The sequence below is a fragment of the Archocentrus centrarchus genome, chromosome 10, assembly GCF_007364275.1.
Source record: "Archocentrus centrarchus isolate MPI-CPG fArcCen1 chromosome 10, fArcCen1, whole genome shotgun sequence".
In the NCBI taxonomy this organism is placed as follows: domain Eukaryota; kingdom Metazoa; phylum Chordata; class Actinopteri; order Cichliformes; family Cichlidae; genus Archocentrus; species Archocentrus centrarchus.
This window is the reverse complement of record NC_044355.1, coordinates 12,470,477-12,497,603: the sequence shown is the minus strand read 5'-3', so window position 1 is coordinate 12,497,603 and position 27,127 is coordinate 12,470,477. Positions and strand designations below refer to the sequence as shown.

Sequence of the window (27,127 nt, the reverse complement as noted above, 5' to 3'; positions counted from 1 at the left end):
TATTAATATAATAATCCAAACTATTACAGAGACAATAGATTAAATCCTTGTGAGATGAAAACATGTATGATTATTTTATTAAAATTTATATGTGTTACAGCCCTAGCAGGGCCTGCTGTGACTTTTTGAACCACTGGGTGTGGCTTGTGCTCTCCAGCCTTAGGCGCCACCCCTTTTGGTACAGCTGACTCAACTCAGCAATTAAGCTGGTGTACTTAAGGCCAGAGAGGTGTGCTCTAGGGCCAGTGATTGCCTTTGTGAAACAGCTTGTGAACTGTGTGTGTTGCAGCTACTTACTCTTGCTTGGTGGAGAGGAGGGTGTTTTTGGGATGGAAGCCTCTTACCATACCTTGTTGAGTTGGTGACTAACTCCTGTGTTTTATTTTTCCTTTTTTCTTTTTTTGAAGGTAATAGTGGCTTGTCTGTCTCTTTTTTGTTAAACCATTAATAAAAATCTTTTAATTTAAGAGTTTTGCTTTCATGTCTCCTTTTGACAACCTGGTCACTTTTTTTTTACTTCCGCAAACCCTGTGGACTCTTCTGGGGAACGTAACAATTGTGGTTATATGGTTAAAATTAGAGAGGCTCTATTATGGTACTGTTAAATGCAGATTATGACATAAATGTGACAAATAAATACGCAGGACCACATAAATGTTGGGTAATATTTTATATATCTTTAACATATGTTTGTAATGTTTTTTTTTATATATATATGTATGTAACAGGGTTCTAAATCGGTGCTTGTATTGGTATTTTCTCAGGAAAAAGATCTGAGCTATGCAATGTAATGGACTGTAAAAGTCAAGGATAAATGTAGTTATAGAAATGAAGGAAACTTTGAAATTAATTTGTCTTCTTTTGGCAATTTGGGTAATAGGGTTACATTGGTTGGTGTGACACATTCAATGTAGTCAGAAAAGACTGGAAAAATACAAAATACGTCAAAGAGGACTGACCTTTGGTCTACCCGTGGTGTTCATGTCACTTCTTCTTTGTCATGTCACTCACTCTCTGTCATTTCCTTTTCCAGGCTAGATAGGTTTGGCTAACAGAGTGGTACATATCTTGATCATAAAGAAACTGGCTAAAGAATATTTTGGAACCACTTTTTCAACAACTAGGTTTACATTTGCTCTCAGCACAACTGGAATGTACACAAAAATGGTATGTTTTAGTATTTTGTATATGGATTATTGTCAGCTTCATGGCTGGGACAGAAAATGTTATGTAGTTGTAGAATAGCTCTTAAGCTATTTCGGTATAATTTGTGTTTAATGTTTTGGATGATGTAACAGTAATTTCCAATTTTTGGGATACATAAAGCATAATTTATCTTTAAAATAAAAGGCCCCACCCTGGAGCTAGGACCAAGGTGCAAGCACCTGATGGCCAGGCCTCAGCCCATGGAGCCTGGCCGAGGTGAGCCCAAAAGAGCTAAATGGGCCTACCACCCACAGGAGGAGTTGCGTGGATCTGGTGTAGTATAAAGGCACTGATGCACATATTGTGCAAATGTTTTATTTGTACTGTGCAAATCTATTCTGAACTTAAATCATAGCCTTGATATAATTCTAGAACATGTGCTTCAACTAGTAGCTCTGAGCTCAAACTTTACTTTATGTTGTATTGTTATTGACTTTTTTGTCAAGTACTCATAATAAATAAAATAATACAATAAAGCACAGACTACATTTTAAACAATAAAAAAGACTTAATTTAAACAATAAAAACTTATCCAAAGTCACCTGTTAAGCCAATTGAAGTTGAAAACAAACATTAAAAACTAAGGAAAAATACAAAAATATAACAACTGATCCACAACTCACAACAACAGCATCATAGACTTTATTAGATTACAAAACCCAAAGGTGTTGGAAATACATACAATTTACAAACAGAAATTCGGTGTAACTTGACATGTAAAGTCGTTAAAATGGCAGTGAGTAAATCGAACCGTTCCTGATTGAAGACATTGTGCAAATAAAATCAACTCAAGCAAACATAATCTGAAAAGTAATGTCCATTAAAAACCATTAAAAATCTAATATGAAGTACTCATTCTAACTGAGAAGTGCTTCCCCATACTTAAGTACTATTTAAAATCACAGCTACATTTTTAAATGCTTTCCTCAACTATGTTTAGCTAATTTTACAGCAACAGTGTTGCTGAAAACAACATAGATATTCAACTACAGTTTGCTTTGCATGTTTGAATGTCCTACAGAAACTTTCTTAGAAAGAAAAGCCAGTCAACACTTAGAAGATCTGAGGGCTGGTAACACATCTTCATATCTTACTGGTAACCATGTGGAAGTGAGTCAGTGTGCTGTTCAATGTACATTACATGTCCAGATTTCAACAGCGCTATTAGTCATGCCTGAACTTGGGAAACTTTTCCGCCAAGAAATAGCACTCCTACGTGAGCTGGAAGCACGCCTTCCACCCCTGAGAACAATGTTAACGTGTTAGAAAAGCACAATGAAAACCCTAAAAACTAATATTTAATACTTTAAATTTTACAATCTCAGAGTGTATACTGGACCTTATTTTTCACTTTTCTGCTACACCTGCAAGTCTCTGTTCAGGCTGCTTATGCGTGAGATGATATGGTGGTATATTCAGCTTCTGTATTGGAAGCCTGAAATCATGTGGCGCAATACTTTAATTTGATCTTTACTGTAATATCACTACAGAGCAGTACACAAGCTTTAGGGCAGTGTCATCATCTCAGGAGGATTTCTTTGAGGATTTGAACTAATATCCACCGCCTGCGAGGTCCAGCAGCGACCCAGCAGCCTCTTGGGCCTCGGCATCAAGCTGCAGGATCTCCACGGTCTCGAGGTCCAGCTCGGTATCGCCCGGCAGCACCAGGTACTGGTACTGCTGAGACTCATAATAGTGCAGCTCGATGTAACCGCTGTCAGACAGGGGGTCCTTCTCCATGTCTTCGCATACCTCCTCCTGCTGGTATTCCACAGACTCCATGGTGACCAGCTCCTCGTGATCCGGGGTCAAAAGGCACAGCGGGTTTTCTGCTAAAGTCAGGTTATCAGCAGTGGACAGGAGCAGGGTGTGAGAATAAGGATCTGCATGAGAAAGAAAACATTAACATTAATAACAATCTTCCTGCAGCTTGGTTGAACAACCACCTGTGGAATTCTTTAGCAAGGACGTGGGCCTGTATTTGCCATACAGAGGCTCGGAAATAAAATGGAGGGGGACTCATAAAAAGTCAGGCTATTGCCAGGTTGCCAAGGTAATGGAAGGCAGTTGCCGTGACAACAGAATACAAACACAGGAAGAATGATGCATGCTGGGAAAGCTGCAGAGCTAGAGAAAAGCTGCAGGTAATAAAAGTGTCACGGAGGGCTGTTACTCCACCGACCAAATGACCAAAACAATTTCATACAGGGTCCGGTATGTTGATCCTGACCTGAGATTTCCATTGGATCGCACACAGAAGGCACCTCGTAGCTGTCTCCCTCCAACCTGCACACAGCACACATCACAGTAAGAGAGACATTAAAATGTAAAATTATTTAGAAACACTTCACCCACTAGAGGCACTTTAGATTTTACTAATATGGTGGGTAAGCAGAGAAATATACAGTGTTAAAATAATATGTAGGATGACAACTAATAATGATTTTTCCTCTTTTGCAATTCATCAGTAAATCAGTTGGGCAATTTAAAAAAAAGGCAGAAGATAGTTTCAGAATCCCCAAATATTCGGTTTAATAAAGTCAGCTCAAATCAGAAGAGACTGCAGCACACTGATTCATTTATGGGGTGTTAATGTGCAAGCAGACTAAAGGGGCCTTCACATAGGAAGCGATCAGCAGTGATGTGGAGACCATAGAGAAATATTTAACCTGGGTCACTCGTCACTCGAAGTCACTGAGTATCACTGACATCACTGACTGCTGTGCTTGTTAAAAACACACTAAAAGGCAGCGAATCCTGTAAATGTTTGGATAATTTCCCTTTAAACTTGCTTTTCTTTCATACATCAACTAATCTTATTATGTCTATTAGTACATTAGATTGATACCATACTGTGGAACGCTTTTGAGCCATCCATCCATCCATCCATTCGCTTCCGCTTATCCTGTTCAGGGTCGCGGGGGGGCTGGAGCCTATCCCAGCTGTCATAGGGCGAGAGGCAGGGTACACCCTGAACAGGTCGCCAGCCTGTCACAGGGCCAACACAGAAAGACGAACAACCTTTCACACTCTCATTCACACCTATGGGCAATTTAGAGTAGCCAATTAACCTAACCCCAGTAAGTGCATGTCTTTGGAATGTGGGAGGAAACCGGAGTACCCGGAGGAAACCCACGCAAGCACGGGGAGCCACCCTTCCTATTTTGGTTCTAAGGAACCAGACTTTCTTGTAATTTTTTAAAGTGGTCTTGAGCAATAGTTCGCGGGGCTTTCTGAAGATCTTTCTATGTTTTTCTTTGGACATTGGCTGCTTTTTCACTCATTTTGAGTCCAGTCTTTGTACTTCACCATTTTCAGAGGAATATTTTTTTGTTTTTTAGGCCAAATTAACAATGATATGAATCATTCAAGCATAAAAAGGCCCCTAACTCAAGGAAGGAACCAGTGTTTTGGCTACACATAACAGACAATTTTACTAAAAACATATTTTAAATTATATCTTTAGGCACTTTGTTACTGGCAGCCTGTGCCAAAAACATTTCTCATTTCTTTAGCTGAATCTATGAAAAATGCCAAAGATAGCAGAGTTTGACAGGCATAAAATAGTATTTTTACACCATCAAGGTAATTCACAAAGAGCTATTAGCCGAAAACTTGGCACATCTTGGCACGGTGTGCAAAATTTGAGGAAACTGGAGTTGAGGCTCTGTTGAAGAATAAAGGTGGTCATATTTTAAAGCTCTTTAGAATTTTACAAACTCTATTTTGCCTCATTTACTGTATTTCCATGTATATTTGCACATATTTCAATAATTCTATTGCCCATTTTCGTAGCAAAATATTAAGAAATCAGGGGTGACTCAAGACATTTGCACAGCACTGTACTTCTGTGTTTGATTTTTGTCTTTATCACTTCTTATTTATGTAGCTCCAAATCACAACAGCAATGTAAAGTAAAAACCCTACATGTACCAGGGGTGCCAAACATGCAGCCTGGGGGCCAAAATTGGCTGGCTGAAGGGCCAAAAGTGCGAAAATGGCAACAAAATGTGCCACTTTACTACACTGAAGGGCAAATGTATGGAAAGTTAACAGTATATTTATATCTATCATAAAGTTGTAAAATCATATTCTTTAATTACAAAAATGTGATGACTACGAAAGTTACTTTTGGCTGCTCCCTTATTCACAAGGGGTCGCTCCACATGTTCGATTTACCAGATTTCTATGCAGGACGCCCCTCCTGACGCAATCCCAAAGGGGATTTGTGTTTCTGGCTGGACGTGAACCAGCAACCTTTCGCTTGCTAAGTGATTGTGTTGACCAGTACACTACGGAGTTACACTAGACTCAATGTGAAATAAAAAATTTTGTTGGATGGCCCATTTTAAACAAGAGTGTGCATACGGTTGCTCTGGCTCAGATGAAGATCCTGTTCTTCTTTACAAATAAATGTTAGTTGCTATGCAGTGGTTTTACTTATCTGGCCCACTTGGGCTCAAACTGGGCTGGGTGTGGCCCATTAACTAAAATGAGCCTCAAACCACTGCCCTCCACTATCAGAGGCAGAAACTCCAACAATTCGGAGACCCTCTGTGAGAAAGCACTTGTGTACAGAGTATAGAACAAAAAAGCCCCCTTGTGGGGTTCCACAAGGTTCAACCCTGAGTCCATTGTTATTCTCCTTTTACAGCTGTCCGTTAGCCAATATCATTCAGTCTTTCTCTGGCATTTCTTACCATTTCTATGCTGATGACATTCAGCTGTACATATCTTTTAAGCCTCACCAGTTGAATAGGCTGTCCACCCTAGTTGACTGTTTATCCTGGATTAGTGACTGGCTCTGCAATAATTGCCTTGTATTAAACTCAGACAAGACCGAGGCCATGATTATAGCTCCTCCTGATATACACTCAAGTGTCAGTCAGGTGATTGCTTCATATGTTCATAATTTTGTTGTCATATTGGAATATGGTAATTCTGTTTTAACATGGTGTTTTGTTTGTTTTTTGATGTTGTGTTTAAATTGTTGTACAGCGCTTTGTGACTTTTTGTCTATGAAAACCGCTACATAAATAAACTTTACTTACTTACTATACTCCTATTTAAAGAAAGAAAGCTCCAACTTGTTTCTCACTACAGTATGACAAACATTTTCTGATCCCAGCTTGTAGCTTCAGAGACATTTTTTTTTTTTAAAAACTGTCTCATGATCAGTTGAACACTTTGGATTTTCTGGCAGCTCCTTAGCATGGGGCTATTTCTTAATAAAAAGCATTGCTGATAATAATAGTTTAACAAAGCCTTAATGCCAATACTCTGTGATTGCATACTCACAGTGCAGGCTTGTGTAACAGGTTGCTGTTGTTGCTGTGATAACTGTGAGTCTTTCTCAGCACCTCGAGGAGCACCGGACGGTACTCTGGACACACACACCACAGCGATCCCTTCCCCACTGACTGCAACAAACACACAAATCCACCTAACAGATGTTAGACTTCAATATCACTCCACAACACAAGTCATCTTCAGGAGGTGTAACCATTGTTTTGAATATAGAACATCCAGATTCAGTGAGGAGTTCATACAGATCAATAGGTTTGATCCTGTTTTACTATTTAAACAGTGTTGTGCACCCACCTGGCTCTTGTCACGCTGAATGCGTCGGAAGCTCTTGCTCAGGGACAAATTGTGTCTTACAGAGTTCCTCCAGCCTCCTGTTGCCGTCCTGTAGTAGGGGAAGTTGTTCACAATCCATTCATAGATGTCTTTCACTGGAAGCCTCTTTTCTGGGGAATCTTCTATTGCCATGAAAATCAGACTGCTAAAGGAGTATGGTGGCTTGGACGAAGCAGAGGGAAGAAGCTGGGCAGCCATAGAGGGCTCCTGCTGAGGCAGCGGTGTCATTTTGGTGAGGGGCTGCAGCGGTAGCAGGTCCCCTCTCTGATGCAGCCAGCTGAGACAGGTCAGGTCATCTTGGTCAGGTATGCTTTGTCCTTCGAGGCAATGAGACACTGCATAGTGTGAAAGAGGAGAGGAGGAGTGAACAGACTCTGCTGTTGCTGGAGAAAGTGATGTGGGGGACGGGGGAAATGAGATGGGCGAAAGTGGCAGTGAAACACAACTATTTGAGGAGATATGCTGGGGTGAGGAGGAGAACTGCAGAGGCTCTCTTAAAATGGTGGGACAGGGGGACGAGGGTGGCAGTGCATGAGAGCTGTTTTCCATCTCTCGCTCAGGGTGAAGCTTCCAGGGTCATACAGCTGAAAGATGAAGATGACAGAAATGAATCAAAGCGAGGAAAAATTAAGTGAGCGAGGTACAAATTACTTCCAGGACAGGCAGACAAACATTGTATGTCTTTTTTAGAGAGAAAAAAAAATAGGAACAATAAGTACTCTACCTGAATTTGTGATTTAGAGGTTTTTTTTTTGTTTTTTTTTTTAGTAAACTTTGAGGACTACTTTTCAACACAAAAACAAGTCAAACATCCTAGATCACCACATTAAAAAAGCTGGAAAACTAATAACTCCACAGCAGGTAAATGTTTGTCACAGTTCCCCTCTGATGAGCATCCACCAAATGTCCAAAGTCCACTCTTACTGTTCCAGTTAAATAAAGGTAAAGCCAGAGGACAGGTGCAGGTTCCAGAGAAAGTCAGTGCTCATCGTAGGGTACTGACCATCACCAGTCACAGTTATTTAAAAATAATAATAATAAAAAAAGGCCGATAATCCACTTACTACATGTCAAACCTGCGCTTCTAGTGCTCTGCAAGTTTGTGTGTGATGCCACATGGCTCTACAAAGCAGTTCAGCAGGCAAATGGCGGAACAATATAAAGTTTCATTTAGCTATTGTAGAAAGCCGCCTTTCCCCCCTCACAGGTGACCCACTGGCGCTGCTAGCTAGTCTTTCAAACGTATATTAACTCGTTACTCACCAAATCACCCAAACATGGACTCTGGCAGGAATCAGCTTCTCCTAAATATCCTGCGCGATTAAAAAAAAAAAAAAAAAAAAGAAAGTTAAAGGTGAAATCCTGATATTCAAAAGTAGACTTGCGGTCGGACACCTTTCCCTCCGCGCTCTGTTGCGATCCCTGGTTTCCATGGACACCACAAGGACGCTCTGCGGGGTGCGCGTACCCGGGCGCGCTCCCACAAAAATTATGCGGTCTGACACCAGCCAGCGGGGGGCAGACGGGGATGTCAAACATATTGTCCTGGGGCCGGAAACGGTTCGCCAAGGGGTCGAATCCGGCCCACTGGATGGCTTTGGAAAAGGTGAAAATTACAAAATATCAGGGGATACATTTTAGACTTTTCACTGTATCTTCTGAACTGTTACTTACGTTGTCAATTTTCCACCCTTCTGACCAAGAATGGCCTGCTATACTACACCAGATAAAGCACTGAACAGAAAATGAGGTTCTTTAAACAGGACAAAGCCCTGGTAATGAGGTGCCAGTACTTTTATGGATTTATTTCTTAGTGAATTATTTCCCAGCAGCCTTGATGATGGTTTCTTTGGATTTTATTACAGCAACAACATTAAGACATTTTGTCATCCTGGGTTATTGATAAGTAAAACTTGTATAGGGCTTTTCCTATGTTGAGCACTCAACAGGCTTTCTTATTACAAGTCTTTGTCACCCACTGACTCACACATCTATACAAGCTCCTTTTTCTTTTTTTCATTTTCGGAAAACACATGGTTGCTGAAGATCTCAAGGATACCTTGTCATGCAGACAAGGGGGAGCCAGAAATTCGAATCACTGACCAGACTGGTAGATGACCTGCACTACCTCCTGAGCCACAGCTGCCCCTAATAAGCTGATAAATTAATGATTTATTAAATGTTTTAATTTAAATTAACTTGGCTTACACTGAAAGAGTGTGGGGGACACAGGAAACAAGAATGTTTTATAAGTGTAAAAGTATATATAAAAAAGAAAACATTGGGTACAACACACCCTAGTACAAAAGCACTCCACAAAAGGCTGAAAATTATTTTGTATTGGTGAATAACCAGTTTTCAGAGTGGTGGAAGAAGACTTAAGCTCTCTACTTCTGTAAAACCCAATCATAAGTAGTAGTACAAACATTTCAGCATCAAAATATCTATAAGCTATTTAATATACTACTTAATATACTTATGAATTCATTAATATATGTATCACTCCAATGTTGCCACCAGAAATGAGCTTAATTCCTTACATGCAGCTGGGCAGCTTTACGTATATGACATAGTTTAATAGATTTGTATTTCAAAATCTGCCAAATAATTAAAGCTTTAAAAATAAATAGTATGGAGTCAAAGTGCAATATCTGCATTCAAATTATAATGCATGAGTAGCATAACACAGAAATACTTAGTTTACAAGTTCAGTAAAACTGTAATCCCTCCCATAAAGTAGATGTACTATGTTGGATTCCACTTGTTCTCTCCATGCTCCGGGCACTGTAAGATTAACAGTACCCTGTTAACATTTAACACTTTGTGGTTCAAGCATAAAAAGTAGTCTTAGGCAGCTTTAGTAAGGTTACTGTTACATAACATGCTGGATCATGTATGATTATTAAATTAATATATTTACATCTAAGCAGCATTTTTCAGTTCCAGGGTTATACATTTTGTGGCTGCTAATTTCAAACACTTGGTTAAAAATAAATTAAAAAAATAATTTTAAAAATGTGGTCCAATTATAAAATAGCAGTAAATGAAATAGAAAACTGAACCATCTCTCAGGTGCTCCCTTATTTCCTCAAGGGGTCACCACTGTATTCAAGTATATATGTGAGAATTTTTTTCACCTTTAGTAAAATGAATAAATTCTATGTCTGGAATGTTACACGTTAAACTGCATTTATACAGTTATGCCTTTATAATGTGACGTAACTTTGGGTAAAACTTCAAAGAAATATAATAGCATAAAAATGACTTTTTAAAAAAAAAAAAAAAAGGAGGTGAAAATGTAGTCCAACAACACATTTGTAGAACACAAAAAGAAGCACGTTAAATTCAGTACACAAAGCTAAATATATTTATTTTTTTCTAGAAAAATCCAAACATTGTTGTGCTTTGTCACACGCAGATAAATAAAATCCAGGATTCAAAAGTAAGGGAGATAATGTAGCAACATTACCATCAAAACAAAAATGTTACTGGAATCATGTGTGCAATGTCAATTTCTGTCTTTGTGGTGTGAATACTGAAAAGCACGTCAAGAGCCTTCATATATAAGGACCATATCAGTTCTGATTAAACAAATCTCTCACTGAAAGCCCTTGTGTTCAAGGTTAGGTGGCGAAAAAAAAAAAAAAAAAAAAAAGCATCTGTCACAGTTCTCTACAGTTACGGAGGATGAGACATTTTCTGTGTCACACTTTGTTAAATCAACAAGCTCGACACGTGCTGCACTCAACACTGTCTACATTTGTAAGTTTACCGGACAAAAAAAAAGAGCATATAAAGGCAGGTATACAAACACAACCACTTTTTTTTTGGGTCCACTACACTTGGACTTGAGGCTACTAAACACCTCACAGTCACCTGACCAAATGGGAGGTTAACCAGTAAATAATGATTGGCTGAAAGAGTGCAGATGCCACAGTGATATACAGACGGAGCTGAGGTTTGGCACTCGATCCCATTCCCATAGAGTCCGATGAGAGTGAGGGGAGGATCTTCATTTTCAGAGAGCGAATCTGAGGAAACAGGAAAATCTTTAGAAGTATGCAGGAAGCATAAACATTGAAAGCAGAGTGAAAAATATTGTCGGCTGCCAGTGCTACCCTTCAGCCTCCCAGCAGTAGGCTCTTTAGGTGGCACAAATCCCCTGGAAGCACAAGTTCTAGTTATAATTACAGGTCTGAGTAGATCTTAATGGGGTGCATATGTGCCTTTATTTACCACATCAATTCAAAAGCAAATGACTAAGTAAGAACCAGGAATATGAAATGCCAAAATCATAATAAATATGAACCACTGAGAATACTGTCACTTTCTGTGATGGAAAAAACTAACTCGTCCGAGAGTTTTAGTAGAAGAATCTATGCTGTCTCATAGTGATTTTGTGATTTTCAAATCTAATCAATTTGAAACTCACACGTTACATCTTTCTCGAGTTATCGTGTTCACAAAGTTGAAAGTGGGCTGCCTGTCCGGCGGGGTGATGACAATACCCAACTGGCCTTTTTAGGCTGAGGGCTAAAAAGAGTATCCAACTTCTGTCTACAGCTAACATAATCTGTCTACCAGAACCTCTAAAACATACTTACTGATGCACACATCAATACATTTAATCTGTAGACAAACTGACCAGAGAAGCCAAAGAAGCTGCTCCCTTATTTACATGGGGTCACCACATGTTTGAGTTGGCAGAGTTTTTACTCCGGATGCCCTTCCTAACACGACCCCAAAAGGGATTTATGTCTCCTCCCTGGATTGAACCGAGGATCTTTTGCTGGTAAACGACTACACTATGGAGCCACTTTATCATCCTAAAAAAAAAAAAAACTGAAATGCAAACAAAAACGGCGTCTAAATTTAAATATGTGCCCTACTTAAGAATATAATTAATTCTCAACAATCAGGCAATCAGTACTTTTTTCTGACCTAAAAACACTGAAACTCAAAACTACCGTAGTCAGGAAAATTTAGAGCAGGAGTGTCAAATATGAGCCAGCCAGAATCAGCCTGGCATGGAGTCTTATTTGGCCCACTGCATGGCTTTAAAAATAAGAAAACTGCAGAGAAGGAGAACATAAATTCTGGACTTTTCGCAGCATTCTGTGCACAAGTCTCAGTGAAGTAAAAGACAATGAAATGACGCAAAAGTGAGGTGTGTTTTTATTAGGCGATAGTTTCAGAGGTCTGACCTACTCTACATCAAAATGGCTCAGGAAATGAGTTTAACATCCCTGCTTTAGACTGGAGATGCATGTTTCTGTGGTGGATATAACCACAGTATTTAAATGTAAATATTTAAGTAAATGTAATTATTAGAAAACCAGAATCAGACGGAGCAGAATAAGTCAGTGAAGTGTTTCCCATCAAACTTATACACTTTAGATTTGAAGGATGATGCCAGTACAGACTGAAAATACTTACAATGAAGAACATTAGAGCGCAAGAGGACCAGGCAAGAGCCACAAAATAGCCATCACTGCCAAACAGTAACCCACACAACACTGTGAAGATCATCCTGGATGAAGACAAACAGATCCATTCACTCAGTTAACTCAAATGCATTTTAAAACTAAAAAATATGAACCACAGAGCTCTTTTATTACCTCCGCCAAGGAGGTTATGTTTTCGGTCTTGTTGGTTTGTCTGTTTGTTTGTTTGTCAGCAGAATTACTCCAAAAGTTATAAACGGATTTCGATGAAATTTTGTGGAGTGGTTGGAAATGACAAGAGGAAGAAGTGATTAAATTTTGGCGGTGATCTGGATCCAGGAATTTTTTTAAGGATTCTTCACTATTGCGGCATAGGGGGTTATTGTTGTCTGGGAAAGATGAAAGATTATTTCACAGTATTTAGATATACGTATTACAGCATCACTGACCCTATTGCCTTGGCGGAGGTTTGCGCTCTCTGGGTGCTTCTAGTTTAGCACAATTTGTTTACTTACAATACACAAAGGGGAGCAGCTTTTGCAAAGAATTTCTAAATAATAAAAGAATACATTTAGAAATATGCACATCTGTGGTTTATCTACCCAACATATTTGTATCCACTGTAGGCGACGAGATCAAAGGTGGAGAGGTCGGAGTGTACTGTGAGCAGATATAAACTCAGCAACATCACCAAGACCTCGATGATGACCCACACAAGAGCAGTGCTGGCACACAGGCCGAGGACCTCTGGACTGAACCTGCGCACAAAATCAAGACACACACACACACAGCTTATTTTACACAAACAGATTCTCTGTGAGTCATAAAATAAACATGACGAAGAAGAATTAGTCACCTTTTTTGAATGCCGAGAGCCATTCCAGCGAGTAAAATGTAGGTGATGAAAGCCATTGCTAAAAAATACACTTGATTTATTATACAAGTATCCCAAAACATTATGCCATAAATGATTTTGTGTGTACATAAAACTTACTTGGTATGTAAAGGTCAGGTGCATTCACATCCTGTCTCGGAGTCAGCGGAGTGTCTCGATGATAACGTACTTCCCAGTCCTGCCAAGGACGCACAAATACAGCATGAATCACCCTCATGGTCTGACAGCGTTTTATTCAAATGATGTTTTGATCTTTTTTTAATCCTGAAGGGTCTAAGAAGGAACAAGTTTGCTTATATTTAACAGGAAAACAGTTTAGACAAGCATCACATGAAAGATAATTCAAACATGAGACAAATTTAAGACCAATAACTCACATGAGGGTAACAGTAGTAGTATGTTGTAAGTGAAACTGAGTGTAATAGAAAGTAAAATATGGCACTAAAAAAATGTGTTGTAGACAAGTAAAAAGGGAAGGTGCCTCTTTGTTTTAACAGCTTGCCGTCCTTTGTTTTATTCCGGCCCAGGTCAGTTTGGTTCAACTAATGGTGTAAATTTTAAAAAGTCATAAATGTTTCATTTAAACTTCTTAAAAAGTCTGAATAAATTACAAGAAAAGCAGACTCCAGCAGGTTTTTCCTAATGATACTAAGTAATAGTCGACTGTTTGTAGTACGCCAATTTTAGCTCTGTATACGCAGCAGCAGGATAAATGTACACAAAGAAATTTTAATCTGCTGTTAACCAGAAACATTACAGGGGAGAGACCACTCTGTGAGTCCTGAACAGAAATTTATAAGAGAATTTCATGACGCCCAAAAACCCAATCTTCTGCTTTACAACAGCCAAACTGAGACACATTTGTGCTGTTGTAGTGACATAAAAGCTGAGGCTCACAACAGTGCTGTGTGAGATATATCTACTCATTATAATTGTAAAGATGGCATTAAGTGTACCCTAATGTGAATGAGCATGGTGCTTGAAATAGTCACAACTACTAATCTAATACTGATCCATGCTCCTGGACACAAATTTCCGCACCCTTGTGCCCCTAAACACAATTTTTCATCTGCCCAGTTTCATGCACTGATTCATGTCCATATTTTGCATTTCAGCCTGAATGGGCTGATGGAGTGAATCATTTTGCCTCTCACAACAAAAAGCTCATTTTCAGTCACACACATGACTGAGTTTTATGCTTTATTTGCATTATTCATAATACTAATTTAGTACCTAATACTGTAGGTACTAAAAATCCTTCGGTTAGATTTAGAAAAGTCTGAGTTCAAATACAGTGGTGATCTTTTAAAACTCTTTTCTTGGTTTCCAGGTTGACATGTAAAAGCTGAAGACTCTGAACCAAGTACATAAGTACGTACTGCAGACACAAACATCCTACTGAAATATGTTGATTTCAAAGTCATGCTGGCTATCATGAGAAATGATATTTGTGTCCACGAACATGAACAAATAGATTTGCTATGAGACCAGAAAACATGCTTTTTAAGTCCACAAACATTTTAATGTTTTTATTTTTTGAAGCTACAACTGATGATTTGTATGAAATTAAGCTTACAGCTCTCTCTCCATTCATTTAGAAAGGGGCTTGGTCTTGGTTACCCAAATTAACTTCTCAGAGGCGTTAGCGAAATGTCAGCAAAGTGACAAGGCTTTCTGAAAAAGTCATGGTGCCAACCGACTTTCAGAGGGCACTGTATATGCCCTCTGAATATCACCTGCAAATGAGCTACAGTTCTTCTCCACAGTAATGGAGGTTTTTGTGTGACCCAGTGCAGTGGTTTTTAAATAGTTTACGAAAACCTAAACATGGCAAATAAGCAACTGAAAGTTGGCTAAACATGCGTGTTAGCAGGCTCTGTCTATCGTTGCTTTTGAGTAGCTTCTAATCACTATGCAGTAGTTAACAGTTAATACATTGTGATTCGGATCTTTTGAGGAAGGTTTGCACTCTGCATAGTTTACACATTATCAAGGCACATAATGTTTGGAGTGGTGTCTTAATTTACAATCTGAATAAGTTAAAGTGTGCAGGAACTGAATGAGCTCACCATGTCTTCAAACCCAAACTGTCAGAGCATTATAATGTTCAAAAACAAAGCTGCTTAAGTGATAAAGTGGCTGATATCTGTTTGAAAATATATCAGTGAAAATTATCATGCAGTCCTCAGTTTTCTGTGTCTTGTATTGTCTCTTATGTTGACAGTGGAAAAGTCTAGCGATGAAAGGCTCAGATTACCCGATGTGTATAAGGGAACATGAGGATCATAAGTTTCTTCAATACATATCTGGTGTCGACAGCAAAGAAGTATTTCAGCTTGTTCACAGACATGAATCTGCTGATCTGAAAGGCAGAGAAAGTGCAAATATTAACAAAAGGAAGTGAAAAAACTAATGACTGCCAAAACTAATAAATACAGTTGAGTCATAGTAATTTTTACAAGAAGCTGTTCCTTCCCTCAGCATTATGCATCATTTTGCCATGGTCTATATCCAAGCTGCCAAATCAGTAAAACTGATGTGCTGCCCACATGTGCTGCATGTATTTAAATTGCTCTTTTCCCCAATCAGGGTGAAAACAACCATCAACTGTTATTTAATATTAAAAAGCAGAGCAGAAAATAGTCTAGCTGATGGAAAACATGTCACTGCAAATGACAACCCCCAACACATTAAAGTTTGAACCGTGAAATGGTTCTGCATATGACTAACACCAGAATGTTTTGGAGTACTGCAGAGTAGCTGAAAAGCAGGAAATATTGCTCCTGGAGAGTGCCTATGTCAATGAAAATAACTCATCTGTGTGCTTGTGTGGGTCTGTGCGAAATACATTATGAACTTGTGACAGCAGGAGACACTTTAGGGAACAAATAAACAAAACGGCACAAAAATAACCATCTACACAGAAGAGTACATTAATCTTGTCCCTGCTAAAGTAAAGTGCTGGATTTCAGATACTATTACTTAGACCTAATGTCTTACAAGATCCCAGAAGTTGGGAAGTTCCTGTGTTACAGTTGCTAAAGCACAGAACACAGCCTATAGCAAAAGAGCTTAAAGAAAGTAGAATAGCTCAAATATGACAAATGAGAAAACAACTCAATAAAAAGGTCCAAACTAATAAAGGAGATAAATAAAACCACAGAAAACATACTGTGTGGCAGATCTGGACCTTATTTACAGGTCACAGGGTTAGCCTCTATCTTCCATTTATCACATTTGGTGCTATATATCATGTGTCAAACAGCCCTGAATAGGAGCCTCACCTCTTTGTTTACCATATCCTTTCCTTGGTTGGCTAAGGAGGAGCCATACATCATTGCAGCATTGGCCATTGGGTCAGTAAAGAGGTTGTTCACCCCACCACCTCCTTGCATATCATTTGAGGGTTCTCCCATATTGTACCCTGGAGTGTAATACCCCTGACTGTTCATTGCAGGAGCTGCTGAGCTGGTGTCTTCAAACAGGACAGAGTCACCTGTGGGGGGAGCCGCACGAGCTCTCGGCTTAGCTATGGAAAAATGGACACAGGAGGGTAAATGGAGGGTATTTCAACATACATAGTGAACTGACTGAAATGATCAGGCATGAAACTTATTTACCACATGCAGTAAAATCCACTAAAAATATCTGATCACAATTTAGTACTCCTCAAAGCAAGAGAAGCAGAGTTTAGTGGAAAGCAAGATAACAAGTTTTCTTTGCTGTTAATTTATTAATAGGATAGGACATCCTTTATTCATTCCAAAAAAATAGGGAATTATTGCTTTACAGCAGCCAAAACATTAAACACAACCAATAATAAAATAGCTTAAAATAAGAAGAGCTTAATAAAATAGAATCCTATGTGTCAAAAAAAACCAGCTCAATAAGGTAAAACTTACACAAAAGGGTCTAAATTTAGGAAGAAAAAATGAAGTAAAATAAAGCAGAGTATCTAAATATAACAAGGAGCTTAATAAGTGAAAATCTAACAAAAATAAATCCAAGTGTTGAGAGAAAATTCAACAAACCAACAAAAAAAAAATCCTGTTTTGCTGAGGTTTTTTTGAAGGTTTCATTCACTTTTATTAGTTACTCCACACTTGTGTCCACTTAAAATGTTAACATTAATTTATCAGTAACCCCAGAACACTAGACCTACCAGGATTTTTAGAACTACTAGAATTCCCGTAGGCGGTGGTCATTCTGACCATCTATGGGAGTTCTAGTGTTAACACTACCTTACTCTACACCAGAGGCCTTGTGAGCTTCTTGTTCCTAAGGAACACCAAAAAACAACCCAAAAACTCATATACTGTATTTAGAGAATAGCCTTTATGCCAGCTGGAATGGTGTCATGACAACTTTGTAGTGTCAGATGAAAGCACTTCTGAGCATGACACCTTGCTCTTGCTGCCTATGGTTAAGAGTCCTTGCTCTATTTTAGAAGGAAGAGTTTCTCAACATTAGTTAACTTCCCCCAACAAATGACGCACTTGGGCTGAGGGCTACTGCCATCCATGCTGAAGCCAGACAGGTAGAGACAGGCAAGATTTTCGCAGTCATTTCCAATGTCTTGAGGTGGTTTTGTGTGGTTATTTCCACCAAAAAAAGAAAAAAAAAAAAGATAAAAAAATAGATTTAAATGTCATTAATTACTTTTTGTGTAGCTGCAATAATAATGATTGGTTGATACAACTTTCCAGAGACACACCCAGACTAGCTTCAAGGCACACCAGTGTGCCTCACGATTATTCTACAGAAAAATCCCACCTACAGCAATTTCCTGTTTTTGATTTAAATTGCTTTACTCAAATATCAAATCACTTAGAGCCTCATCAGACACTTTATTATGTCCACCTATTCAAATGCTTGTTAACTCAAATGTCATATTAGCCAATCAAAGGGCAGCAACTTAGTGCATTTAGTCACGTAGACAACCTGCTGAAATTCAACTGAGTATCAGAATGGGGACGAAAAGTGATTTAAGTGACTCTGAACATAGTATGGTTCTTTGTGCCAGATGGGCTGGTCTGAGTATTTCAAAAAATTTACGATCTGCTGGGATCTGCCACACAACCATCTCCAGAATTTACAGAGAATGGTCTGAAAGAGAAAAACTATCCAGTGAGCAACAGTCCTCAGGGTGAAAATGCCCTGCTGATGTCAGAAGAGCATAGCCAGATGGTTTTGAGCTGATAGGAAGGCAAAAAAAGCCCCCCAGCTCAACCAGTTGTTACAACCAAAGTATACACAAGAACGTAAAACAAGACAAATTTAAAACAAATAGGCTTCAGCAGCAGAAGACCACACTGGGTTTCCACTCATGTCAGCTAAGAATAGGAAACTGAGGTTACAACTCAAACAAGCTCACCAATATTGGCCAAGAGAAGACTGGAAAATCACTGCCTGAGCTGATGAGTCTCATTTTCTGTTGTGATATTTGGATGGTAGTATCAAAATTTGGTGTAAATAAATATTCCAAAGTCAACTGTTAGTGGTATTATAAGAAACTGGAGGCGACTGGGAATGACAGCAACTCAGCCACGAAGTGGTAGGCCATGTAAAATCACAGAGTGGAGTCAGCAGATGCTGAGGCACATAATGCGCAGAGGTCACCAACTTTCTGCAGTCAGTTACTATAGACCTCCAAACTTCATGTGGCCTCCAGATTAGCTAAAGAAGTCTGTAGAGAGCTTCATGGAATGGGTTTCCATGACCTAGCAACTGCATCCAAACCTTAAATCACCAAGGGCAAAGCTAAGCGTTGGATGCAGTGGTGTAAAGCATGCCACCACTGGACTCTAGAGCAGTGGAGATGTGTTCTCTGGAACGACGAATCATGCTTCTCTGTTTGGCAATCCGATGGATGAGTCTGGGTTTGGCGGTTGCCAGGAGAACAATACTTGTCTTACTGCATTGTGACAAGTGCAAAGATTGGTGGAAACTGGATTATGGTATGGGGTGTTTCTCAGGAGTTGGGCTCAGCCCCTTACTTCAACTGCATATGACTAACACCAGAGTAAGGGGTTACTGCATCAAGTTTACTTAAGTGTACACAATTAACTGGCACGTTTGATTATGTGACAGCACCAGCTGAGTGTGATGATTTCTGTGTGACCAGCTTTAACAAAAAGAAAAACATAGTAAGTGTACGTATTTGAAGAAATTTTGCAGGTGATTCACTTACTTGCTCGGTATCCATGATGTGGCAAGTCCATTGTAACGCTCGCTGACGTTAGCTTGAAATAAAGACAACGGCACACATTAGCTACAGTCTCTGCGCATTACACCAAAGTTAATACTGACGCTGGGTTAACTATGGAAGCTCGTTTCCGCCACTAAAAAAAAAAAATCGCCATCCGTAACGCAAAATTTTGAGTTATTAACTCGAAATTTCGAGAAAATAACTCGAAATTTCGAGAAAATAACTCGAAATTTCGAGTTAATAACTCAAAATTTCGAGTTATTAACTCAAAATTTCGAGAAAATAACTCGAAATTTCAAGTTATTAACTCGAAATTTCGAGTTACAGATGGCGATATTAACTTGAAATTTCGAGTTAGCACAGCCAATCAGGATGCAGGAACGGATGCAGGAACGTCATTTCCTTGTTACCGGAAGCACAGGGCACAGCCGCACTCGGGTAGAGACTGTGCTGCATTGTCGCCAGGGTTTTCAGGTAGAGATGTAGTCTAACGAGTGGTAACTATCTAAAAGGTATGTAATCAGTGCAGATTTTTTCCGTTATGCCTCACTTATATGAAATATTTTAACACCACACGCTAAGATCGGTCTGGGGGTCGATGTTGAAGTGGCGGCATGACGGCACTATGTGCACAGCTTGGCTTGGCTAGTCGCCGTGCTAACGTAGCTGCTAACGTTTCCTCGTTCCGCTGTGAAAATAAATCAGATGTTCAACGTATGTTCCGCATGACTTTTCTCCCAGGTCATTCGCATCCCACCTGTCATGACATTTCGCCCCACAATTTGAGAACCACTGATTAGTGTTTAATTGCAGGGAAGGTATATTACCCAGGAAGTTATATTACAAGCTTCTCAACTACATTAAGTACACTAGACACCGAGACTTGATGATCATATGGTGGATTCATAAGTGATCATTTGTACATACTTGTTTACAGCATGGAAGACCTGACTGACTTCTTGAGACGAAGAGAAGTCTCTGAGGAAATAATACAAACCCTGGAGAATGAGAAGGTACATAATTCTAATTTTTTTTTCTTTTAAATACTACTTTTTTCATTCAATATATAATTGTATTTTCAAATATATATATGTGTGTGTGTGTGTGTGTGTGTGAAAGTGAATTATTTTTCCCTCTGTAGATCGATGCCAGTGTTATAAATCTGATGTCAGATGAGGAGCTGAAGACTTATCTACCATCATATGGTGATCGCCTTGCAGTATTTGGATTTTGCAGACGGCAGGGCAACAGCCGAAAGTCGACGCTTTTTGAACGTCTGAAAACCAAATTGTCCAAAAGAAAAACATCTGAAGATGGCAGCAGCACAGCGCAAGAACATTCAGAACCAACCCATAAAAGAAATGCTCTGAAGACAAAGAGAAAAATAGAAATAGGATGGATGCATTATGATGAAGATGCTGATGTTTTCAAGCAGGTTAGAGCTAGACGAGGAGGAGGGACAAGAAAAATGGTAATTTGCAAGGACGCTAAGAAAAGTGACATATTACAGGTTGCAAAAGATCTGTTCTTTCCAAATGGAGGAAATGTTCGGGGGCCCTTAACAGATTTTGAATGTGATCTAAAGGATTATCAAGAGATGACAGTTGATGGTGGATTAACAGTTGGAGAAATGTACAATGTTACAAAACTAAATATCCTTAGGTTTTACCTGACCACAAAAAAAACCCAAAGCAGCCCAGGTTTGCAATCATCTTCTCAAGACCAAAACTCCTCTTCTTTTACTGTTGCTACAGTTTCTTCATTTGCTCCTTTTGAACAAGTCAGCCCTGATGTGACACAAACTGTAGACACTACAGACAATAACCTTTCACTCTCTTCCATGCAGGCTGTAAGTGATAACTCTTCTTACAGCAGTGACATTGTTTTTGTTGGACCCGTCTCTGACAGTGAGTCAATAAATTTGGACGACACCCTGGTTTTAACTCCACAACCTGGCCCAACCAGTGAGAGAATGAAAAGAGTACTAGTCGTTCACAGAGGGCAGGTAATGCCAGAGCTCATTTCACATTTTAGTGCTAATGATCTCGAAGATGTTGACATTAAAATCCAGCTTGTACTGCCTGATGGAACACCTGAAAAAGCTTATGATCATGGAGGAGTTGTAAGAGACTGTCTTTCAGAATTCTGGAAGGAATTCTATGACCAGTGCACCACTGGAACTGCTTACAAAGTGCCCTTCTTAAGGCATGATTTTGGGCAGCAGGAGTGGGAGAGTGTGGGCAGAATCATTGCATTTGGATGGGCCACAGAGAAATATCTCCCTGTGAAAATTGCCCCTGCCATTCTGGAACAAGCTGCCTTTGGATATGTGAAGAGTGATATTGTGGAGAATTTTCTCAAGTTCATGCCTGAATCTGAGCGTACAGTGTTAGAGGCGTGGCAGTCAGATTTTAGCAGTGTGGACCAAGAAGAACTTGTAGACATACTTGATAACCAGAGCTGCAGAAGGATGCCAACAGCCTGCAATGCTACCGAAGTCCTAATGGAGCTTGCACACAAAACACTTGTCCAAGAGCCTGCCTATGTCATCGAACAGTGGGCGAAAACACTCAGCACTGCAGGTGAAAGCCTTTGTGATCTGTCTTCAGTATATGAAGCCCTCCAACCAAATGTGAGAAAGGTTCTCGGGTGTTTCACTTTTCCTGAAACAATGACGACCCATCAGAAGGTTATTCAGAAATACCTAACTACATATGTGAAGAATGTTGAGAAGCAACATTTGTGCTTGTTCCTTAGGTTTTGCACAGGTTCAGACTTATATCTTGGAAAGAACATCATTGTTGCATTTAACGAACTTGAAGGTTTCCAGAGGCGACCTGTGGCACACACATGTGGATGTGTACTGGAGCTGTCAATAAATTATGACAGCTATCCTGATTTTAGTTCTGAGATGAACAGAGTGTTGGAATCCAATGTGTGGGTCATGGACATTATCTAATACTTTAATTCACAAACACTGGATCTGGACCCACAGATTTGTACAAGAGATTGTATTTGAGTTGTGCACTAAAACAGAACTGTTACAATGTGAATCACATGTTTCAAAACTGATTCCTGAGAAAGTTATTGGTGAAACACTAATTGAATTCAACTTGAGGTACAAAATTAGAGACTTGAATTTATTTGTGTGTGTTCTTATTACACGGCAATATGTTTTGAAAACACTTGATTAATGCACTTCTGCAGAGGTGTCAAAGTGGCAGCCTGGAGGCCTTTTTATAAAAATTCCTATTGCCTCATTCAGCATCTGCGCATACCAAGTTAAAAATCAAAGTATCTTTACACATTTATAAATTTTTTCTATAATTTCATTAGCCATACTCAATCCAAAAAAAGAAGGAAAAACTTAATTTAAATCTGACAGTTTAGTTATCTAATGTTATAAAGTGAGATTATAGTGGCTCCTCAGAAGTTACAGTTTGAGACCCCTGCAGTAATATAGTTAATATATCTAACATGTTCTATTATAATGCACAAGTTTTAATGTTTACAAGTTCAGTTTTATATTATATGCCAGTAATTCAATAGTTATTTTTTGTGCACCTCTATTCAGCCATCTGGGTTATGGTGACTATGTTGCTAAAATGAGTGGCCATAAAGCATAATTGATATATTTTTATTTTGGACTTAAGTGAAATCAACAAGTGCTCAGCTGGGGGTTGTTTCTTGATGTATCAGGAGGGATAAAAGTCTTGTTTCTCCCTTCTTTCATTGCACTGCATGACTGATTTTTCTTATTAACTTTTTTCCCCAATATTTTTTCAGCTTTAAACCTTAATGTTTTTGGTTCATAGAATTTTAGGCCACTATGTTCTTATTTCAGAAAGTTTAGGACATCTTTGTAAAATCTTGCCATTTTACCTGTTCTTATCTTAAATTCTTTGATATTTTACAAGTTTTGCACATTTTTGATTTGTGTAGTCACTTTTGTTTTAACTTACTGCTCTGGATTAAATGTTAATTGCTAAGTGTCCCTGTTTTTGAGATTTGTGTATTATAATAAAGTATTCAAGGAGACTACAATGACAGAGCTCAGTTCATTTTTATATATATTTTTGGACAGACAATCATCACCTTGCTTAGTTAAGCTCATCTATAAGCTAGATTTTCTATATAAAAAAATCTAGACAACCAAATTAGTAATTTAACATTATCAGAAAAAAATAAAATTAAGAGACATCAAAAATGAGATACAAGTGAACAAGGATTAAAAAAAATATCTTCAGAAAGCTAAAATCATAAATCCACCATGAGACATATCACTTTACCTTAATGATCTCCAAATACCAGGTTTGACAGGCAGCATGTGTAAGATTTAAGCCTTTGTACATGAAAAAACTGGGATGTTCTCTTTGTGCAGACAACAATTACTGTAGAAATAACAACAAAAAAAAAGACTAGATTAAGATTAAGATAGTGTTTATTTGTCACATGCACAGTTATACACAGTACAATGCACAGTGAAATGTATTTTGTACCTGCAACCATATATACACACACATATAAATAAGAAGAATAAAAAAAAAAAAAAAAAAGTAATTCACACTATACACTATACTCTATATACTATACAGTGTGAATTACTTTTTTTTTTTAATTTTTATTCTTCTAAGCCAGAGGACTAACTGTTCCTAAGGAAGCACAAAGGTTAAAGGACATGTGCTTTCAACAGCTCTGTCAAATGCATAAATAGGTATAACCTTTAAGGCAATGTCTCCAACTGAGCAAGCATGAGCTGCCTTAGTTGTACATACAGATCCACTGTATCAAACACATCATTTGTGAAGCCCAGAGCATGTTCAGCCATCAGTTCTACACAGAGATGAAAGACATCCTCATCACATGGAAAGTCTTTGAACACACATTCTTCAAGGCAGGCTTCAACTTTCTCCATATTGACATGCTGGAGACAGTCTCTCGCTCCATAGATGTCTGGGAGGGCATACATAAAAGACGGTCGACCATGAGGACTGCGGGAGTTGTGGACTGGGCGTATTCTGTGGTCGTTCCAAGCCAAAGCAACTTCGTTTAATTCCTCCTTGATGACAAAAATACACACAAGTAACATTTTTAATTTAAACATGTACAAAAAACAACTAACTTCTGCATAAATTATGTTAGATTACGTGACACCATTATTGTACCTTTGTAATGCAAACTTTGTTCTAATTTCACTATTTTTAAGATTAAGATTAAGATAGTGTTTATTTGTCACATGCAGTTATACACAGTACAATGCACAACATGTTAATGTATATACATAGGCACAGTTGTGGCTTAGATCATGATGTATGCATTTTAATTTATTTTTAGCTAAAACTGTATATGTATAATATGGGGATTTGAATTCTTATTTATTTATTAGTTTTGGCCCACTATAAATGATCAATTTCAGAGACACATATAAACCCACATAATGAATTTGTAATATGTGTACCTTGATATTCATTTTAATATATTTATCTGAAAAAAAGAGATCAGATTTAAAACTATAATTTTCATGTGTACTTTAATGTATACAGTATTTCAGCAATATGCCAAAGGCCATGTATGCTGCTAAAACAGTCAGTTACAACAGATATCAGTAGGTAAACTCACCTGTATAATGTGAAGAAAGCAGAACTGGACCAATGATTTGTCCAAGAACGAGTCTGAGAAGTGTCCATCCTCTCTTAGTTTGTCAAACAGGTCGATCCAGTACTGGACACACTGACTTCGTAAGATTAGCCACCATCTTTCAACACGCTGATTTCCTGTACTTGCTCCAAAAGTGACATGATCAGTTTCTGAATCACTGTCTGAAAAATGTAAAAACCTTTGCATCTGGGCCACATGGACGTTTTCTGTTCCTAAATCTAATCTCACTCGATCAGGGCATCCACCATGTTGAATCACGGCATCCATGTAGTAACCAGCAATCACTCTGGGGTCATTATTTGTCTTGTAAGCTTCAAGCCATATAACGCTCCTTGAGAAGCCGTCAATACATCCACTTATTGCAATTCCAAATGGCTTAAGCTTATCGTATCCGTCGATGTGCCACACATAGTTGGGGCCTCTGCTATGATACACTCGCCTCCGCAGTCGTCTACGGGACCTTAAATCCACACCTTCACCGTCGAGTAAACGGAGCAGAAGACGAACTGTTTCTCTGTCAGTCACAATTCCATTCATCCAACACTTCTGGTGCATCCAGCGATATCCATGTGACTGACCTGAGTTTTCCAGTTGCGCTTGTATAAAAGCCGCCACCTCTTCCACCTCAGTTTTGTTCTTTCTGCGCCAAAGTCTGTTCTTGTGTAAGATCCTTTCGAGGGTGCGTTTGCTGATAATGATGCCATGTGATTCAGCTAATAACGCAAGGATTTCATCGTTTGTAAATCCTCGCTGAAAGTACTTAGCAATTTGCTCATTCATGATCGGATCTGTACTGGTAGCTTAGCTGTAGCATTGATAACTGGTGTCTTCCGGGTTTTATTTCCGTAACAAGGAAATGACGTACCATCACCACGCATCTTGATTGGCTTTGCTAACTCGAAATTTCGAGTTATTAACTCAAAATTTCGAGTTATTAACTCGAAATTTTGAGTTATTTTCTTGAAATTTCGAGTTATTAACTCAAAATTTCGAGTTAATAACTCAAAATTTTGAGTTATTTTCTTGAAATTTCGAGTTATTAACTCAAAATTTTGAGTTAATAACTCAAAATTTTGAGTTATGGATGGCGATTTTTTTTTTTTTAGTGGCGGAAACGAGCTTCCATAGTTAACATCCTAGATGTTGGAAGGGGGAAGCTTTCTGCTAATACCTGCTAGCTGCGCTGCTAACATACATATAAACATACTGTTGCTTCCACGTACTGCTAACCAGATGCTACCTATTCAGACTAGCTAAATTAATAACATCCTCTTTTTAGCTAACACTCAGCGAAACCGGGCAGCCAATCTAAAAAGCTCCAGCAGTAGCGCTAAACATGAATGCCTTGTCTGAGGGACGATTAATTCTTTTTATTTTTAAAGAAAATTATGAGGAGAAGAGGACTTACCTAGACAGCTAACGTTGGTAGCTAGCTACGTGGCTATGAGTGTGTTGTGATCCCACCCATCCACTGCGGTTGGTGGACCTCAGTGTGCCTGCGTGGCAGAAAGCGGTGTAAGTACAAGGTAGAGTACACAGTACAGCACACAGCTCATAATGCTCCTACAAGTGTGTGTTTCTTTCCGTCTTATGTTTCTACTCGTGCTGTAGCTGTAAGAGGCACGGTTTTAATTCATCTTTCAGGAAGTAAAAACTTAAAAACCGTAATAATGTAAAGTAACTAGTAAACAAAAAGTACGTCGAGTAAAAAGTACAGTACTGTGCAAATGTTTTGAGCCAGCCACTCGTTCTTTATATTTAGCTTCCTAGGAGCCAGACTTTCTTGGCATTTTTTTTGAAGTTGTTTTGCGCAGTTGCTCTCCAGGTTTTCCACTCCAATCCAATCCAAATTTATTTATAAAGCACATTTAAAATAACAGAGTTAACCAAAGTGCTGTACATAAGAAAAATAAAATAAATACACCAAACACACACACACACACACACACACACATCTAAAATATAAAAAAACAATACAACAGCTCAGAGAGAACACTCAAATTTAAAGGCCAAAGAATAAAAATAAGTTTTAAGATGCACTTTAAAAACACGCAGAGTAAAAGCTGACCTAACATA

General features: G+C 38.7%; 4 protein-coding genes across 6 annotated transcripts; 1 reads left to right on the top strand and 3 right to left on the bottom strand.

Annotated features, from left to right (window-relative positions):
• Nucleotides 1-1,842: 1,842 nt before the first annotated feature.
• LOC115787299 (forkhead box protein N2-like) lies at nt 1,843-8,263 on the bottom strand. The gene is made up of 5 exons (XM_030739955.1): nt 8,110-8,263; nt 6,808-7,430; nt 6,505-6,626; nt 3,437-3,492; nt 1,843-3,089 (listed from the first exon to the last, which is right to left on the bottom strand). Exons 2-5 carry the CDS (start codon nt 7,393-7,395, stop codon nt 2,758-2,760), a joined length of 1,098 nt encoding a protein of 365 aa, XP_030595815.1. The 5' UTR covers nt 7,396-7,430; nt 8,110-8,263; the 3' UTR covers nt 1,843-2,757.
• A 1,922-nt stretch (nt 8,264-10,185) lies between these two features.
• Nucleotides 10,186-26,588, bottom strand: yif1a (Yip1 interacting factor homolog A (S. cerevisiae)). Of its 2 annotated transcripts, XM_030738951.1 has the most exons (9): nt 26,460-26,588; nt 19,376-19,427; nt 16,470-16,714; nt 15,443-15,547; nt 13,285-13,363; nt 13,147-13,204; nt 12,893-13,048; nt 12,283-12,376; nt 10,186-10,877 (listed from the first exon to the last, which is right to left on the bottom strand). In XM_030738951.1, the coding sequence occupies exons 2-9, from the start codon at nt 19,404-19,406 to the stop codon at nt 10,719-10,721; spliced, it is 927 nt and encodes a 308-aa protein (XP_030594811.1). In that variant the 5' UTR covers nt 19,407-19,427; nt 26,460-26,588; the 3' UTR covers nt 10,186-10,718. The 2 variants fall into 2 exon arrangements, with proteins under 2 accessions (XP_030594811.1, XP_030594812.1); XM_030738952.1 differs by lacking the exon at nt 26,460-26,588 and having other exon boundaries at nt 19,376-19,449.
• Nucleotides 19,779-23,421, top strand: LOC115786651 (uncharacterized). 2 transcript variants are annotated; one of them, XM_030738947.1, is made up of 3 exons: nt 19,779-19,905; nt 20,331-20,406; nt 20,535-23,421. In XM_030738947.1, the coding sequence occupies exons 2-3, from the start codon at nt 20,332-20,334 to the stop codon at nt 22,350-22,352; spliced, it is 1,893 nt and encodes a 630-aa protein (XP_030594807.1). In that variant the 5' UTR covers nt 19,779-19,905; nt 20,331; the 3' UTR covers nt 22,353-23,421. The 2 variants fall into 2 exon arrangements, with proteins under 2 accessions (XP_030594807.1, XP_030594808.1); XM_030738948.1 differs by having other exon boundaries at nt 20,513-23,421.
• LOC115786652 (uncharacterized) lies at nt 24,005-26,003 on the bottom strand. Its single transcript, XM_030738950.1, has 2 exons — nt 25,013-26,003; nt 24,005-24,452 (listed from the first exon to the last, which is right to left on the bottom strand). The coding sequence occupies exons 1-2, from the start codon at nt 25,829-25,831 to the stop codon at nt 24,117-24,119; spliced, it is 1,155 nt and encodes a 384-aa protein (XP_030594810.1). The 5' UTR covers nt 25,832-26,003; the 3' UTR covers nt 24,005-24,116.
• Nucleotides 26,589-27,127: the final 539 nt, after the last annotated feature.